General features: G+C 39.5%; 1 protein-coding gene across 1 annotated transcript; it reads right to left on the bottom strand.

Annotated features, from left to right (window-relative positions):
* Positions 1-496: 496 nt before the first annotated feature.
* Positions 497-18,299, bottom strand: LOC105019191 (amine sulfotransferase). The gene is made up of 7 exons (XM_010885160.5): positions 18,181-18,299; positions 11,742-11,903; positions 6,836-7,044; positions 6,175-6,301; positions 1,773-1,867; positions 1,497-1,677; positions 497-621 (listed from the first exon to the last, which is right to left on the bottom strand). The coding sequence occupies exons 1-7, from the start codon at positions 18,206-18,208 to the stop codon at positions 497-499; spliced, it is 927 nt and encodes a 308-aa protein (XP_010883462.1). The 5' UTR covers positions 18,209-18,299.
* Between the last annotated feature and the right edge of the window lie 668 nt (positions 18,300-18,967).

The raw sequence follows: 18,967 nt of genomic DNA, 5'->3' as shown, positions 1-18,967 counted from the left end.
CTGGGAAGTCCCACCATTAGATTGTCTTAACAAAAAAACACTATCAGTAACCAGTCATGGACTTGTATTGACTGGTGGCAAAGTTCTAATTAAATTCATTCTGATTTCAAAGTGGTTGAATACTGTTGAGAGCCACTCTCAGGTAGTTGTAGAAACCTTGACTTGCCCATAGAGGGCAGCAGTACATTTTTACTGAACCTTAAGTGCACATTTCTTGATTGACTTCACACAGTTCACTCATTCCGTCACATACAGCTAAACCAAATTGAGAATTGCTTGTTACCTTTGAGTACATGAGGTTTTTATTTGTTTTAATTTTTTACAGACATTCAAAACAATTAAGGGACAAGTGAAGTGTTGCTATGTCTTGTAAGTACAGTACAGTTTCCCTTTTCAAATAGAAATCCTATGTAGATAATGAGGGTTAAATGAAATGATTGGCGACTAGTTATAATGAAACTGGCTAAATTGTAACGCCAAGGTGCAACTGAAATCATCAGGTCGAAGTATTGATGTCCCACACAAAGTTGAGAGGCAAGTCCCTCATCTTCTCCTGGAAGACCCGGTCAAATTTTTCACTCTGAGCAACAGTGAAATGGTTCTTCCAGTCACCAATGGTCCCTGTAAGAGTAAACAGAATGCAGTCAATATTATGAGTACATTTATTTTAAAAAGAAAATTTGAGTTAGTATAATATCCTGCTGCTTGAAGAACGGTAATGAAGCCTTGAATGGCATTCACTACCCACAGACACAAGGACTACAAGGATCTGGTGCATGCCTACATTGCAGCAGGGGGAACTCCCTCTCCCTACTTTCAGCCTATGCTCTAACCCTCCACCCCAACCAAAGGAGATTACATTTCTCACTGACAATGTCAGTGCCATACAGCATCAAATACATAGTCTACAGTAAGACTGGTGGTGTTTGCTTGCTTGGATGCTTTCTCTAATTAGATTCGACCAGTTGCGAATTGAAGGAGTGTTATACAAAGTGCACTGTTCTGATCAATACTAGAATTGGTTTGCTACCTACTGTCAAATAGGCATATTACAGGTCGATTCATTAATTGTTCGCTGGGAAAAATAAAAACTATTCAGAAATCTTGTAAAACACCTTGATAATTAGTTGGTGTCCACCGGTTTGTTATGAAATGTCTATGGGATAAAGAGTGGGTGTTTAAAATCCTGAACCATCGAGGAGGTGGAATGTGAGAGCACTACTGAATCATTTAATCATGAATTGTAATTAAAGGTAATAAAAACCTAATGTATTGTTAGAATAGACATATTGACAGTTGGTAAAACAATTACATAGCACCCTAGCTCAATTATTTCTGCTTACTTTCATTAGATTAGCCTATAATTGTACTATAAGCCCTTTGTAAGTGCAAAACGGTTGATTGCGATGATGGAAATGTAGATGTGTGGCCAACATAAAACGCAGCATGTGTGAAGATGTAACACACTGAAGTTAAATTAGGTTAGACATTTTTACCTTTTCTCATAAATGTGCCCTTCTTTTGATCAAGCAGAGAGTCAGGGACGGTCTTGTAGTTTGCCTGTGGGTTCTGTTTCATGCTTTTGAAGGAGCTATGTTCCACCACGCTGTCTATCTGTTCTTCTGTCAAATCCTTCCCTAGAAAGCTGCAAATTCTCTCTACCATGCAGTGAAGGTCCTGTAACACACACGTTCATGACTCATGCAAAGTAAAAAGCCAACAAAGAGTACAGTATAAGAGTTGGTCAGCTAGGTTATTGCCACTGTTCATACCTGGATCATCTCTTCATATGTGATGTAAAGAAAGTTCATGTAATCTCTTTTAGCATACCATGTCTTGATGTGCTCAAACCAACAGTTCCCATAAACTGCAACACACAATAAAGATTAAAAAAACAAAATTCATAAAATGTAACCACCTTTCTTTTCAACACAAGTTTGGGTCAAATTTGTCTAAACAAATCAGTAGAGATTTGTGTGAAGTAGAGATTTTAATGCATTTTTACCTATGCATTTACTAACCCTTCAACATACATAAAGGCCTTCAATAAAATACTGAATTGCAATCACAGATTCAACAATGAAGGGTTAAGTTAAATAAAACATTAAGTTCTCTCCATGTTGAACAAATGGTTTGCCTCCAAACATCATATGCTCGCACAAGGCTGTAAATATGATGGCCGCGTGTTAGCCTAGACTATGTTCACACAAGAGCTTGTTGACCCTGGCTATGGTTTAAACCTAGGCAAAGGTTTCATTCCGAAGCCCTAAGGTTGTATTCTAAAGCCTTTGTCTAACGGTCAAATACAACAAGGCTATTTTGCATTATATCCATTTCAAACTACAAATGGGTCGTTCTCTCTGGCATGTAAATAATGTTAGAGTACATCACTGACAAGCGATCAGTGTTACTCTCCCAAGATTCAATTAACGACTATTTGACATCAGTTGATGTCCACAATGTCGGAATTTGCTTTGACAACTTCTATGAGAAAATATGAACATAAAGCAGAGAATGTACTTGTACTTTATTCTTGTGACATATTTGCTAGATTTATGCCAAAAGCAAGGTGCTGTAACTACCTCACTTAGATAAATCCGATATACTGAAACAAGGAAAGTATGCAGCAGTGTGAAAGGACCCAAACAGAAATAGTGTAACTGTTGGTAACCACAAGCGCCAATAACGCATGTAAATTAAGTGAAAGTGTGGCTTCTGTGATTGGACAATATAGGTTCTATGATTTAATCATAGATATAGATAAGAAGCATAGATATGAAGCACAGATGGGACATATAGTTCTATGTGATGTCTCAAGAGCTTCGCCATCTTACAGGGGAACAGTTCAGAAAAGTCAAGCCACTTAACACTAGTCATGGTGGTATTTTTTTTAACTCTTAAATTAATGTTCTCAGCTAGCTTGCTACAGTAAAGTATTAATGTTGCACACAACGTATGTGAAATAGTTTTCGTAAAAGGTCATTACTGTATATAATCAGCAGATGGCGATGTTGGGTAGCCTGTCCACAAAGTAATAGCCTTGTTTCTCCCATTTCTGTCCTCCGACTACTATGCTACTTAGCCTACCTAATTCAGTGAGCTTGCTCCGTTTAGCATTTTGTTACTAAAATAGTGATTTCTACAATGAAATTGAATTATTATATGTATATACAAAAACACAGGTATTATAATTAAAAAAAAATCAGTTAATGGTCATCTTTGGAAATAAAGAAATATACATTTGCACTTTATTTAAACTATTCTGTATGTTCCTACAATAGACCATAGCCATATTGAACTCTTAAATTAATAAATTGAAAAGTACAGTAATTTTATGCATTATGCTATGCATGACTGTGGCTATTTGTATATTATTAAGGAAATGTAACTGTTATAAGAACTGAAATGCCACTTCTACAATGTGTTTGTATTATTTATGACAGTTCCCAGGTAAGATGCTCCATTCTGATTTGTATCATTTACTGTTCTGTTACCTATTTTTTCACACTGGTTATTTTGTCACCATGTTGCCCTAGGCTAAGTGGTGCTGAGCATCAACACAGTAATCCCCCATTCACACACAAGCAGTAAAATCGCTTGCCGTTTTGCTAGTGATCAGGGGGCAGCAGAAATCAGAACCTCTGCGGTTCTGACCAATCAGATACTTTAAAACGTGCAACCCCAAATATTGCAGCCTATTACTTTTTTTTTTCTATGTATGACAGATAAATGCAGCAAGTTATTGGTCGGTAAACCAAGAACGTGTGCAGTACAGCTAGATGCTCGTCTGATTTAAAAATAAGTTCAAAATGCAGCAGACAATAATGACAGTTAACGCTGTCTTCTGTGTGTTTTGGCTTCAGTGGAAACTACAAAGAGTCACTACCTGTATCCGGGATCTTGTCCTTTCGGTCATGACCCAAAGCTCATGACCATAGGTGAGAGTAGGAACGTAGATTGACCGGTAAATCGAGAGCTTCGCCTTGCGGCTCAGCTCTTTCTTCACCACGGCAGACCGATACATCGACCGCATTACTGCAGAAGCTGCACCGATCCGTCTGTCAATCTCCCGTTCCATCCTTCCCTCACTCGTGAACAAGACCCCTAGATACTTAAACTCCTCCACTTTAGGCAGGCACTCTCCACCAACCTGAAGTGGGCAAGCCACCCTGTACCGACTGAGGACCATGGCCTCGGATTTGGAGGTACTGATTTTCATACAATCAAATGTTATTATTTAATCCTAAATAATCTGATAAAGGTCCTTGTACCAAAATGTTGTTGCCATTAGATATTTTTATACTGCAAGTGACACTGACTGTGAACGGCAGTTTTTTGTCCCAACTTTTGATGATTACTTAAAAACCCTCTGTATTAAAGCAGTGTTGGAACAGACTGCATTACTACACTCTTGCGCATTATTTGGACAGTATTGTACTGCAGGAGAGAATATTGCTTTTAACAAAATAACTCATAATGGTATGTCTTCCTGAGTGTATAATTTTTAAAAGACACTTGGAAAATGGAGGTCTGGAAGACCCAATGCCACAGAGTCAGAAGACAAGTTTCTGAGAGTCAACAACTTGTATGATAGGCAACTCACAGGACAACAACTACTTCTAGCACAGATTAACAGTAAGCAAGTTTCAGTTTCAAGTGCAAAGTGAAGACTTGGGAGCTGCAGGACCATGTAGCAATGCCAGTGAACAATTGAAGACTGGAAAGAGGTTTTATGGACCAATTAATCAATTGTATATTTTCAGTTAATCACACAGGATTTTTATACACCATCGAGTAGGTGAAAAGATTGTTCCTCAGTGTGTGACACCAACTGTCAAACGGAGGGAAAAGCGTGATGGTCTGGGGCTCTTTTGCTGGATCTAGAGTAAGCGGTTTGCGCCCTGAACCAAAACGGCTCCACAGAATTTTGCAGCGCCATGCTATACCTTCTGGTGTACGACAAGTTGGTCAGGGGTTCATCCAACAGCAAGATAATGACCAAAACATACCTCCAGGCTATGGTCAGAACTACCATAGAAGAAAACAACATAGTATGCTTCAAGTAATGAAATGGCCAGCAGTCTCCAGACCCCAAACTACATCGAGCTGGGGAGATTTCTTATTTGCCTTCAATTGTTTATTTGTACTATACTTTAATTTCAGAGTACATTAAGACATTAAACTATGTGAATTTCAATAAAAACTGGAAAATCTGTGGTGCTCTAAAACTTTTGACCGGTAGTGTACTTACAAACATTATAATGTAATTCGATTGTACAAATATATATTAAGTATATACAGTTCCGGAAAAAATATTATAGGATACCACTGCACCTTTTTCTTTCCTTTCCAAAAAAGTTGAGTGAGGAATAGAAGTGTTCAATTTTCAGTGGTCTTTTAGTTTTAACCCTTCTGTTCCTCACTCAAAACCTTAGACTTTTTTGGAAAGGAAAGCAACAGGCACAGGGGTAAAAAAAATAAAAATCCAGAGCTGTGTGTGTGTGTATATATATATATCTAAATCTGTGTTAGGGAGCACTTCTCCTTTACCGAGATAATACATCCACTGTGGCACATCAAGATGCTGATTAGAGTGGCCTTTTATTGTCACACACACACACACACACACACACTTTTGTTGAGCAAGTTGTTGCTGCACAAAATACCACCATGACTTGTGTTAAGCGGCTAGACATCTCAGAACTGGTTGCAGGTAAGATGTCACACCAATTGGGACATCAAATAGAACTATAATTCCAATGTATGCTATATACCTATAGGGACAGCACTACACTTGGACATGTGTTACTGTTTTTGAAGAAAATCATCCAGCACTGGGAAGTAAGGCTAGTCTAGAAGTAAGGCTAGAAAACAATTTCCAATCAACAGTATATACCATAAGTAATAACATTATACATTTTAACCATTTAGCACACACGCACACTAATGTAAAGGATAAATAGGCGAAAGTGCCTTTTTTCAAAATATTCAAAAGACCAACAAAGGATTCCTCACCTTGTTGGCTCTTTCAGTCATTGGCCCAACACTAACCACTAGGCTGTCTGCTGCCCCCTCTAAGCATTGTTAGCCATTGCTCACTCTTGATAAAAATTCATACTCAGTTTTTCACATGAATTTACATAGTCCTAAAATGGGACAACAGCAGACATTTACCTTTCCCATCCATGAATTTCTCAAAGAAATCATTGAAGTCCTTCGGTGTTTCCAGCATCGTGGCGTATTTGTGGAAGTGGTAATAGGACACGAGAACATCCTTAGGGTTTCTGGCGACATATATCACCTTAAGGAAACAAGTTCATCTATAAGTAGTTATTAGTGGTCATTAGTCATAAGCCTAAATTTACTGACGTATGCCGATCATAGACATTTTATTTAAAGCCTTCCCATTTCTACGATGCATTCTAATGCAGTTAAAATGCACAGTAAGAGTTATACATATATACTGGCCATTGTAAGTATTGATTCATTTTCGGTTTTACCAAAAATAGGGCATTACAGATGTTCATACAATGAGCTTTATTATAACTAATGTATTATTTCTTCAGGCCAACAACAAAATCAAAGTGCAGTTGTTCCAGTAATACCAGACTAATACCATGTGTATCTGTAAAATCTGTGTTACCTAAATCTGTAGGTCTCAAACTTTTGGTGCCAGGGACCTCTTTTTCTCATAGAAAATTCTTAAATAAACCATCACAACCAAAATATAAAAAGTTGTTCAATGGGATCCAAAAATCTGTTTACATTTTGTTATTGTTGGTTATATACTCGTATACTGGCATGGTTGAAGACCACTGAAATGCATTCCACTGACCTTTCCCATCTTTTGTTTGATGGCAAGTGGCATGAACTTGTACTGCAAGTGGGTGACCCGTAGCCTGGGAGATGGGGCAGCATTAAACAGTTTCTCACTACCAATCAGCTCGATCCATGGGACACGGTGTGCATTGGGATGTTCTGTGGTTCGAGAGACGTCACCCTTGGCTTCAATCATAGTCAAAATCTGCTGCATCCAGATTGTACCTGTCAGTCAAAGCAGAGTACATTCTACCTGCCTTCCAACAAATTCCTGCTGGCAGGCCTTAGAAAGGCAGTACTTGCATTTCTAACTACTTGAAAATACCAGTTTATTTCACCTTTGAGTGAAAGATAAAAGATCCCATTAACGGTTAACTGAAGTAAGCTCACTGAACAAGAAGAATATATCTATGTAGTAAAGCTATGTGAAAGGATCTTAAAAGGAGAATGTCATCCTTCTTTTTTTTTTACCTGGGGCCTATTTACACATTATCTAGCGTTCCTAGTTTATAGTCTTTTTTTCCATAAATTATTTCAGAATTTGAGTTTGATTGTTCCTGTGGTCCATCTTCGTGCTAAAATGGAAGTGAACAGGGCAACTAATGTAGCGTTAAAAAATATATGATACATTTGGTTTTACAAAACGGGAAGGTCACAGGGTATTCATATACAGTGGATATAAAAAGTCTACACAACCCTGTTAAAATGCCAGGTTCTTGTGATGTACAAGAATGAGACAAAGATAAATAATGTCAGAACTTTTTCCACTTTTAATGTGACTTATAATGTGAACAATTCAATTAAAAAACAAATCTTCAAGGTGGAAAAATGAAAAATAAAACCCTTACAATAACCTGGTTGCATGTGTGCACACCCCCTTATAACTGGGGATGTGGCTGTGTTCAGAATAAACCAATCACATTCAAACTCATGATAAATAGAAGTCATTACACACGTGCCATCATTTAGTGTGACTGATTAATCACAAATAAAGTTCAGCTGTTCTAGTAGGAATTTCCTGACATTTTCTTAGTTGCATCTCAGAGTAAAAGCCATGTTCCACAGAGAGCTTCCAAAGCATTTGAGGGATCTCATTGTTGAAAGATATCAGTCAGGAGAAGGGTACAAAATTATTTCCAAAGCATTAGATATACCATGGAACACAGTGAAGACAGTAATCATCAAGTGGAGAAAATATGGCAGAACAGAGACATTACCAAAAACTGGAAGAAAACTGGTCAGGGAGGCTTCCAAGAGGCCAAGTACTGGCTGTGTGCTATATGTGACAACAATCTCCTGTATTCTTCATATGAATACGAATGAAAAACATCCAAGCCCGGCTGAAGTTTGCAAAAACAGACATCAAGTCCGCTAAAAGCACATGGGAAAATGGGTTATGGTCTGATGAACCCAACGTTAAACATTTTGGCCAGAAATCCAAAAGGTATGTTTGGCTCAGAAATAACACTGCACATCACCCTAAGAACATCATACCCACAGTGAAGCATGGTGGTGGCAGCATCAGGCTTTGGGGCTGTTTTTCTTTAGCTGGAACCCAGGTCTTAGTCAGGGTGGAGCGAATTATGAACAGTTCCAAATAACAGGCAATTTTGGCACAAAACCTTCAGGTGTCCATTAGAAAGCTGAAGATGAAGAGGAAGTTCACCTTTCAGCACGACAATGACCCAACGCACACATCCAAATCCACAAAAGCATGGCTTCACCAGAAGATTGTTTTGGAATGGCCCAGCCAGAGCCCAGACCTGAATCCAATTGAACATCTGTGGGGTGATCAGAAGAGGACTGTGTACAGGAGAGGTCCTCGCAATCTGACAGATTTGGAGTGCTTTTGCAAAGAAGAGTGGGCAAATATTGCCACATCAAGATGTGCCATGCTAATAGACTACCCAAAAAGAATGAGTGCTGTAATAAAATCAAAAGGTGCTTCAACAAAAGTATTAGTTTAAGGGTCTGCACACTTGTGCAACCAGGTTTTTTAAAGTTTTTTATTGTCCCCCTCAAAGATTTAAGTTCGTTTTCAATTGAATTGTTCACATTAAAGTAGAAAAAAGTTCTCACATGATTCCTTTGTCTCATTCTTTTACACACAAGAACATGGTGTGTATACTTTTTATATCCACTGTAGATCTCTATGTTCTCCTTAATAAATTGTGCCAATACAAGCATAGTATCAATAGCTATCACAGTTTATTCTTTCTGGCTAATGTATTAGCTGCTGCTGTGCAGATAAATCTGTTTGCAAAACTGTAGCTCACATTAGCTAGTAGTCTCTTTGCGTTTGTTTACCAGCAGCTAATACAACTTGACATTTTTGTTTGAGAAATGATGGAACACTATGAAGATTACAGGCCAACTATTTTTACGTCAAAATAGCAAACATACTTTAATAAGAAGTGAAAAGGGATAAGTAGGGAATGCCGGCATGTTTTCAAAGTGATAAGCATCTAGGTATTCTTGCTGGGTAAGTTCACTGATGAGCCAAAACATTATGACCACCTGCCTAATCTGCCACTGCTCCAAAACAACGCAGACCCTTCGAGGCATGGACTGTACAACACCCATGAAGGTGTCCTGTGGTATCTGGCACAAAGACATTAACAGCAGATCATTAAAATCATGTACGTTGCGAGGTGGAGTCACCATGGATTGGACTGGACAAGCACAATGGCCCTCATTTATCATTCTTGCGTAGAAACGGGCGTATAAGTTGGCGTAAGATTTTGCTTACACTCCTCTCATCGTCTGATTTATGAAACTGTGCGTACCTTTAAAATCCAGGTGTACGCAATACCTTCCCTTGATAAATGCCGCGGATGAAAACGATCGTCATTAGAATAACACGCCCCTATATATTCAAGTCTCCGCTTCCCCCACGCCCTCATTTTACGCCATGGACACACGGAAGACGGCAAAAAAGAGAAACTTCTCTGACGTGGAGATTGAGACGATCACCAAGGAGGTAGAAAGAAATAAAATTGTTTCATTTGGTAGTTTAAAAAGCGGAATAAAAGATGATGATGTGATGTGGAGTACCATTCATTCACATTAATAACTGCATGACAATTTGTAATATTCGTCTTATTATTTCATGATATTTATCAATGACGTGTATTGTTATTTAGAAGAAGAATGTCGTTATTATTATTATTTCTATTATTGTCTAAAAGAAGAAGAATGTCATTTTTATTATTTTGTCAGTCTGAATTATATTTTGGTAATTCAAAGCCTTTTATTATTGAACCCAGTCCATGCGCAACTGCCGGGCCTAACCCTGAAACATCATGTAAAGCGCACAGGCTCGCATCTGAAGGAATACATATAAGTCAAATGCTTTGGTAAAGTCACACAAATGAAACCTTGAAGTCCATGTTGCACAAAAATAAACACTGAAGTTTGTAATTATGTTGTTGTTTTTTTTACAGTAGGTCAAAATATATCACATCTTTTAGTTTGTCAGTGCGTTAGGATTTTCTTTTCTGCGCTGTTAAGGTTTCATTTCTCTCCGCCATGTCCATGTGCAATATGTTGTTGTCATCCATCCACCAAAGATCACTCCAAATATAACTATTAATATTGTTTTATTTTCAGTTTACATCTCAATGCACTGGCATAACATCAGTGCACGAGGGAACAGCAGCAGGGGCTGAGTATACGGCTACACATTTTTTACTCGAGACAGGTCAAAATAAAAGTCCCGTCTCTTCACACATGCGCACAATTAACTCTTGCACAATTTTGGGTATACAACAGTCAGTATCATAATTAAACAACATAATATAACATAAATGATGAGAACATATAACTCAACATGCGCATTTCCGCACTAACTCAAAACGTGCGTACACCACCTCCTGAGCTGGCGTAGGATTTGAGAGTGCTGTACGCCAACGTCCATATTGATAAATCTCAAAGTCACCGTGGTTTTGGGTGTACGCCAGGTGTACACCCGGAAATTTGGTGTACGCACTTTTGATAAATGAGGGCCATTGAGATCAGGTCATTTACAAGTGATTTAGCACCAGGTTATCCACAAACTTGTGCAATTTTGGAGAGCTGGCTGTACTTATCCGGCCGCACCAACAGTACCGAACGGCTCTACTCACCTGCCCTCAGAAGGGACAGGCTATCCCAGACCAATCGAAGTCCCACGGCGCTACAGTATCATTCCGTCTAGGGGAATTCTGACTTAGAGGCGTTCAGTCATAATCCCACAGATGGTAGCTTCGCCCCATTGGCTCCTCAGCCAAGCACATACACCAAAAGTCTGAACCTGCGGTTCCTCTCGTACTGAGCAGGATTACTATTGCAACAACACATCATCAGTAGGGTAAAACGAACCTGTCTCATGACGGTCTAAGTTGACGTTTCCACCCAGGGTTGCCCAGCAGAACAGTGCAGAGAGCATCAAACTCCCTCCATCAGCTTATCTTCCCACAATGCATCCTGGTGCCATCATTTCCCCAGGTAAACGGCGCACACACAGTATGCAGACATCCACGTAATGTGAAAGAAAATGGGTTAAGCCTATGTTGCCCTCATGCATCGATGAGCCTTGGGTACCCAACACCCTATCGCTGGTTTGCCCCTCCTAGGACCACTGTCAGTATGTACCCACCATTGCTGAATGGGAGCACCTCACAAGCCTTGCTGTTTCAGAAATGCTCTGACAGTCATCTGGCCATAACAATTTGGTCCTTGTCAAAGTTGCTCAGGTCTTTACTCCTGCCCATTTCACCTGCATCCAACACGTTGACTACAGGAACTGATTGTTCACTTACCATCTAATCTACCCAGACCTTGACTTGTGCCCTCGTTAGGAGATGATCAGTGTTATCTGCTTCACCTGTGATGGATCATAATGTTTTGACTCAGTGTAGATCTGTGCTGTCTCCAGTGCTCACCTGACTTTGGGTAGGTGACAACGAATATGTCAGATTCTTGGATCTCCCAGTTTTGTATTTGGTCAACCTCGTCAGGAGAATGGATCCCATTGATCAGATTGAAGTTCCGATGAGGAACCAGCCTATAGTCTGGATCCTGGGGATCACTGGGATCTAAAGGATCTGAGAGTACAATATATTTGTTACTTGTTTAAGTTGTCTAGATCTTTAGTATAAGCCTTAACAGGTTTCATGTTTCAGGGTTTATTTGTCAAATGCACCAAACAACATAGAGTCATCCTGTACAATGAAATTCTAATGACATGGCACCCGACAAACTACGTAGATGGAGTTAAGAAGAGTATATAAGCAACATTAAAGCTAGACAGAATAATAAAATAAAGCAACAATATACATAACACTGTACACTAGCAACAATTTTAAAAGACTAAACACTTTACAGTGCTCTACTGTAAGTAGCAATCTGGGTAGTATTTCGATAGAGCAGCAATCTGGGTAGTGTTAATGAACATTTAGATATAGCAAGTATGGCAGTAATATATAAAAGTGTGACCTAGCAGCAATTTACAGAATTATTGAAACATTAGATACATATGAGTGCAATAAGCTTATGACTGGTGGCATAGCACACTACAACTATGTAGTGAGAAGTAAGAAGAAACATTACACACAGCTTTAAATATATCAGGAGGTTAATGAGATCATATACATAACACTGTACATAGCAGAAGTTTAAAAAGAGTACTGTAGATTAGCAGCAATATTGGTGGTAGTAGTAAGAAATGGCAGGTATGGCAGTAATATACAATGAAAAAGAAAATGTACACCATCATCGATTTTTATCAGAGCATCTGGAATGTTCATTTGTGATCAATATGAGCATGGATCAGTATTACTGATTGAGGAGACTTACGGCCTGAGGGGGAGTGGGGGATTTGAGTCTGGAAGTGTGTGCTCCGATGCTCTGGTAGCATTTACCATAGACTGGGTGGTTGTGATCTTTAATGTTCTGTGCTTTCCTCAAGGCATCGTGTATGGTAGATTCCTTGCACGGAAGGAAGATGGCAGCCGATGATGTTCTCCGCAGACTTTACCGCCCTCTGAAAGGGACCTGCGGTCTGCAGCGTAGCTGCTGCTGTACCAGGCAGTAATGCAGCCTGAGAAGTTGGTGAGAGTTTTTGCAGACATACCAAATGTCTTGACTCTCCTCAAGAATATAGTAGTTTTTGGGCAGTTTTCACTGCCAAGTTTGCGTGTCTGGACAAGGTGAGGTTATCCTTGATGTTTTTGCTCATCAGTGTACACTCACCTAAAGGATTATTAGGAACACCTGTTCAATTTCTCATGAATGCAATTATCTAAATCAACCAATCACATGGCAGTTGCTTCAATGCATTTAGGGTGTGGTCCTGGTCTAGACAATCTCCTGAACTCCAAACTGAATGTCAGAATGGGAAAGAAAGGTGATTTAAGCAATTTTGAGCGTGGCATGGTTGTTGGGGCCAGACAGGCCGGTCTCAGTATTTCACAATCTGCTCAGTTACTGGGATTTTCACGCACCACCATTTCTAGGGTTTACAAAGAATGGTGTGAAAAGGGAAAAACATCCAGTATGCGGCAGTCCTGTGGGCGAAAATGCCTTGTTGATGCTAGAGGTCAGAGGAGAAATGGCTGACTGATTCAAGCTGATAGAAGAGCACCTTTGACTGAAATAACCACTCGTTACAATCGAGGTATGCAGCAAAGCATTTGTGAAGCCACAACACACACAACCTTGAGGCGGATGGGCTACAACAGCAGAAGACCCCACCGGGTACCACTCATCTCCACTACAAATAGGAAAAAGAGGCTACAATTTGCACGAGCTCACCAAAATCGGACAGTTGAAGACTGGATGAATGTTGCCTGGTCTGATGAGTCTCAATTTCTGTTGAGACATTCAGATGGTAGAGTCAGAATTTAGCGTAAACAGAATGAGAACACGGATCCATCATGCCTTGTTACCATTGTTCAGGCTGGTGGTGGTGGTGTAATGGTGTGGGGGATGTTTTCTTGGCACACTTTAGGCCCCTTAGTGCCAATTGGGCATCGTTTAAATGCCACGGCCTACCTGAGCATTGTTTCTGACCATGTCCATCCCTTTATGACCACCATGTACCCATCCTCTGATGGCTACTTCCAGCAGGACAATGCACCATTTCACAAAGCACGAATCATTTCGAATTGGTTTCTTGAACATGACAATGAGTTCACTGTACTGAAATGGCCCCCACAGTCACCAGATCTCAACCCAATAGAGCATCTTTGGGATGTGGTGGAACGGGAGCTTCGTGCCCTGGATGTGCATCCCACAAATCTCCATCAACTGCAAGATGCTATCCTATCAATATGGGCCAACATTTCTAAAGAATGCTTTCAGCACCTTGTTGAATCAATGCCACGTAGAATTAAGGCAGTTCTGAAGGCGAAAGGGGGTCAAACACAGTATTAGTATGGTGTTCCTAACAATCCTTTAGGTGAGTGTATATCTGTGCTGTCTCCAGTGCTGAAAGAGTCTGGAGACGCCATGGTGAATGTTATGCAGCCTGCATCGTCAGAACTTGCACTGGTGTAGTGGACCCTGGTTCCCACCTGGTGCAGAACAATGCCCAGCCTCATGTGGCCAGAGTGTGTAGGCAGTTCCTGGTTGACAAAGGCATTGATTGGCTCTCAGGTTCCTCAAACCTGAATCCAATTGAGAACCTCTGGGACGTTATGTATTGGTGCAACCAACGCCGCCAAGTACCACCACAGACTGTCCAGGAGCGGACTGATGCCCTGATGCAGGTCGGGGAGGTGATCTCCCAGGACACCATCTGCTGTCTCATCAGGAGCATGCCCAGATGTTTTCAGCAGTGCATGCAGACACCTGGGGGCCATACTGAGTCACATCATCAATTGTCCAGATGAAATTCACACAAGTTGGAACTGCCTGTGAACAGCCTTTAAATTGTTTACTTAGATTTTTGGTGTGAGCTTGAATCCAACCCTCAATTGACATTTTGAATTTAGAAGAAAGATTAAGTATAGTTGAGAAAAATATTTGCCATGATTGACAAAAATGTGAGATGACTGTAAATAACTTAGATTCCAGCAAAACAAAAAAGCAAACACAATCCTGTATCATTTCTATTGTGTGGGCTGTCCATGTCTCTGAAAGAGTTCCAAAGTTAGTGCAAAAAGTCCGATGGCACCAGCACCCACAGGCTATATTGGCCATACTGGAGGCAATTGTAATTCTTACCAGAATGTCAGATAAGCCCTATTGCCAATTTCTCAGCCTCTGAGTATGGGAACAAAAAAACTTTGAATAAATAACAGAGAATGCTCATAAGTAGCTATAGTAAATGTATCATAATATTTCTGAACATGAGGGGGGGAAAAAAAACATACAAAATGCATATTTTGGAAATATCCATTTATACACGCATACACATTTCATAACTTTATGAAAGTAATAGAATGAATAAACATTACATTTAAAAAGTATAATTATATCACTAATTCCAATTCTGGGTAAAATAAAAAATACATTTTAAATTCCAACTCATCTCATGAACATTGTAAAACAACAGAGTAGTGAGTGGCCATCCCTCTGAGCCTGGATCCTCTAGGTTTCTTCCTAAATTTTCCTTACCACTGAAATTCTCCACTACTGTTTGCTCCTTGGGGTTTTAAGGCCGGGTGTTTTGTAAAAGTTCTTTGTGACAACTGCTGATGTAAAAAGGGCTTTATAAATAAATTTTATTGATTGAGTCTACATATTGAGTTGTTTAAAAAAAAAAAAAAAAAAAAAAAAAGAAGAAAAGGTTCACAAAATTAAGACTGCATTGTTGATGTTGATTAGATAGTAGTCAATGTTATGTGGATTAGATTGTAGCTAGGAGCCTGTGATTTAATTTATATTTTTTGCCGGAATAACTGAAAACTGCATGTACTGTCATCAGAATTGTTTCACAAGCTACTAATAAATGGGCTCAATCTGTTGGTGACTTATTCAAATCCCCCACTCCAGCTTGAATTGTTCATGAGCTACTGATGTTGAGAACAGGATTATTGGGAGCATTTTTTAACTCCTAAAGTTGGGCTTTGAAATCAGACAACTACTATGGGCTTAAAGTCTAAATTCTGAGGTTTCATTTTAGGATATTGTGTACATATTAGTTTCAACATTTAGAAATGAAAACACTTCATATACAGGTGCTGGTCATATAATTAGAATATCATAAAAAAGTTGATTGATTTCAGTAATTCCATTCAAAAAGTGAAACTTATATAATGTATACATTCATTTCACACAGACTGATATATTTCAAGTGTTTATTTCTTTTAATTGTGTTGATTATAACTGACAACTAATGAAAACCCCAAATTCAGTATCTCAGAAAATTTGAATATTGTGAAAAGGTTCAATATTGAAGACACCTGGTGCCACATTCTAATCAGCTAATTAACCCAAAACACCTGCAAAGGCCTTTAAATGGTCTCTCAGTCTTGTTCTGTAGGCAACACAATCATGGGGAAGACTGCTGACTTGACAGCTGTCCAAAAGACAACCATTGACACCTTGCACAAGGAGGGCAAGACACAAAAGGTCATTGCTAAGAGGCTGGCTGTTCACACAGCTGTGTCCAAGCACATTAACAGAGGCAAAAGGAAGGAAAAGATGTGGTATACATTTTTTTGAAAGTGTACAAGCAATAGGGATAACCGCACCCTGGAGAGGATTGTGAAACCAAACCCATTCAAAAATGTGGGGGAAATTCACAAACAGTGGACTGCAGCTGGAGTCAGTGCTTCAAGAACACACAGTGCCAAAGCTACCAGTACCTGGTTTAAGGACCATGGTATCCCTGTTCTTAATTGGCCAGCAAACTCACCTGACCTTAACCCTATAGAAAATCTATGGGGTATTGTGAAGAGGAAGATGCGATACACCAGACCCAACAATGCAGAAGAGCTGAAGGCCACTATCAGAGCAACCTGGGCTCTCATAACACCTGAGCAGTGCCACAAACTGATCGACTTCATGCCACGCCGCATTGCTGCAGTAATTCAGGCATAAGGAGCCCCAACTAAGTATTGGGTGCTGTACATGTTCATACTTTTCAGTGGGCCAACATTTCTAAAAATCCTTTTTTGTATTAGTCTTCAGTAATATTCAAATTTTCAGAGATTTGGGATTTTCATTAGTTGTTATAATCATCACAATTAAAATAAATAAACATTTGAAATGTCTGTGTGTAACGAATGAATATAATATACAAGTTTCACTTTTTTAATGGAATTACTGACATAAATCAACTTTTTGATATTCTAATTATATGACCAGCACCTGTATAGCAAAACATTTTCTTTTTGGTCCTAAAAATCATAACAATTATGCTGAAAAAAAGCTCTGTCAAGTTTGTTGTTGCTTGACAGACATTTTCAAGTCCTTTAAAAATGGAATTGCACTTAGGTAAAATTTGTCACTAGACCAATTATCCTGTATGTGTCTAGTGACAGCGAGTATAGGTGCACTACCCACAGCCTAATTATTAACCCTGGTTTGTTTGGTTAAGGAAGTGCTTGACATTCCCCTCTTGGCTGAGGAATTGTAGAAATAATTGTATATTTGGGGTACAGAGATGGGGGATAGTCATTAAAAAAAAACAATTAACCACTATTTTTGTACAGTAAGCAAATTCGTCATCAAACAAACATACAATTGACCTACAAAGGAAATAGAAGTAGAAGAGCTTAGAGATGTTTGGATAGTCAGCAGCAATATTTCTCTACTTCGGTGGTGAAGCACAGTTTTCCTACCAGTCATAGCACGGGTCGCAGCTGACGTCTCGTTTGCCAAAAGTTACAAGTTACTTTGAAACCGCTACAACCTCTGCCTCCGATACCTTGTAGTCAATTCACTAATATATCCTGAAAAGATGAATCGTCCATGTCCGTGATAGGGTGAGGTGCAGACAAATTGGCTGTGTGTAGGCTACATTCCGCCGCTTCCAAAACACGTGCGGATGACCAAACATATTTCAAATCGTTTTATTGTTGTCGTTGAACGGGAATAACAATGGACTTTAAACGCGCAACTAGGTATCATATCCACACCCTAAGCATTAGTGGAGTCGTAATGTTTTTACCTCGTCCCCAAGACAAATAGTGGTTCCCAACACCAGTACCACGCAAAATGTATTGTTTCAACTAATTATCAGGCCTTCACTTTGTTTAATTGTGTATGTTTGTCTGAGGCAACAACAAAAATGTGCTGTCCGGGGTATAAGGAGTTCGGATCCATGGAATTGTTTCTTTATATTCAGTTGTCGATACACTTGTAGGGTAAGTCAAAAGATCAACCTACTAAGTAAGACTAACTCAAATACGTTAAAATAATTAAATTTCTTACCCGACTGTGGTGGCACCACTGAGCCCATTTTATAGGGATTTCAGTGCATTTGTGTGTGAAAACAGACCTTTAACACGTTTGTTCCTACTGATGAGGGTCACGCGTTGCGACCCCTCTTATTGTGGACTATCTCAATCATAGACATCATATATAAAGGCTAGACGTCTCATGGCGCAGTCACTTCCGGCATCACCGGTGGCCATCTTGTCACAGGCAGGCTTCCTGGCGGGCTCTGTGGTACCTGATGTAAGGTGAGTGATCAGCACTAACACAAATACTCTTATCTCGCTGAAACCTTGATGGATTTACAAACGGTTTGGTTTCTTACAAACGTTATTAACGTGGCTATAATTCTGAATGCTTGAAAATGTTGAAATTGCAGCTTTTCTTTTCTAAAAACGTCTAAATTGTGCAGCATAGTTGGATCAAGGCTACTTGAGCAAGTTATATGGGCAGATATCACAAATGAGCTGTTCGATTATAGAGGTTTTACTGACACCAATAACGATTTTATGACCACTAATCTTTTGTCTAAATTACAATATTTGTGGATGTGGTTGTAGTTTTTTGCTGGCTTATAACAATAAGCTTTGAGTAGGACCTATGGCAGCTAATGTTACAGTTTAGCTGCTAACCAGCAAAGTTGCACATGCTTTTCAATCCGGTTGGTTCCTGTGCTGCTTGAAGGACAGCAATATGTCCTGACCTACAGGTTCAGCCAGGACCACTTGGAGCTTCTCTTCAACTCCATCAGAGCATCTGGTAGGGTTCATAATTTATATTTACC

Source organism: Esox lucius, chromosome 20 (assembly GCF_011004845.1).
Source record: "Esox lucius isolate fEsoLuc1 chromosome 20, fEsoLuc1.pri, whole genome shotgun sequence".
Taxonomy (NCBI): domain Eukaryota; kingdom Metazoa; phylum Chordata; class Actinopteri; order Esociformes; family Esocidae; genus Esox; species Esox lucius.
The sequence above is the reverse complement of the archived record's forward strand: the minus strand, read 5'-3'. Positions and strand labels throughout refer to the sequence as shown.

Coding starts and splice junctions, on each gene's coding strand:
- LOC105019191 (XM_010885160.5), bottom strand. CDS start 18,208: ATGGGCTCAGTGGTGCCACCACAGTCGG. Junction 11,904..18,180: donor AGTGGTGCCACCACAGTCGG/GTAAGAAATTTA, acceptor TTGTACTCTCAG/ATCCTTTAGATCCCAGTGAT. Junction 6,302..6,835: donor TCAAACAAAAGATGGGAAAG/GTCAGTGGAATG, acceptor TGTTTCCTTAAG/GTGATATATGTCGCCAGAAA.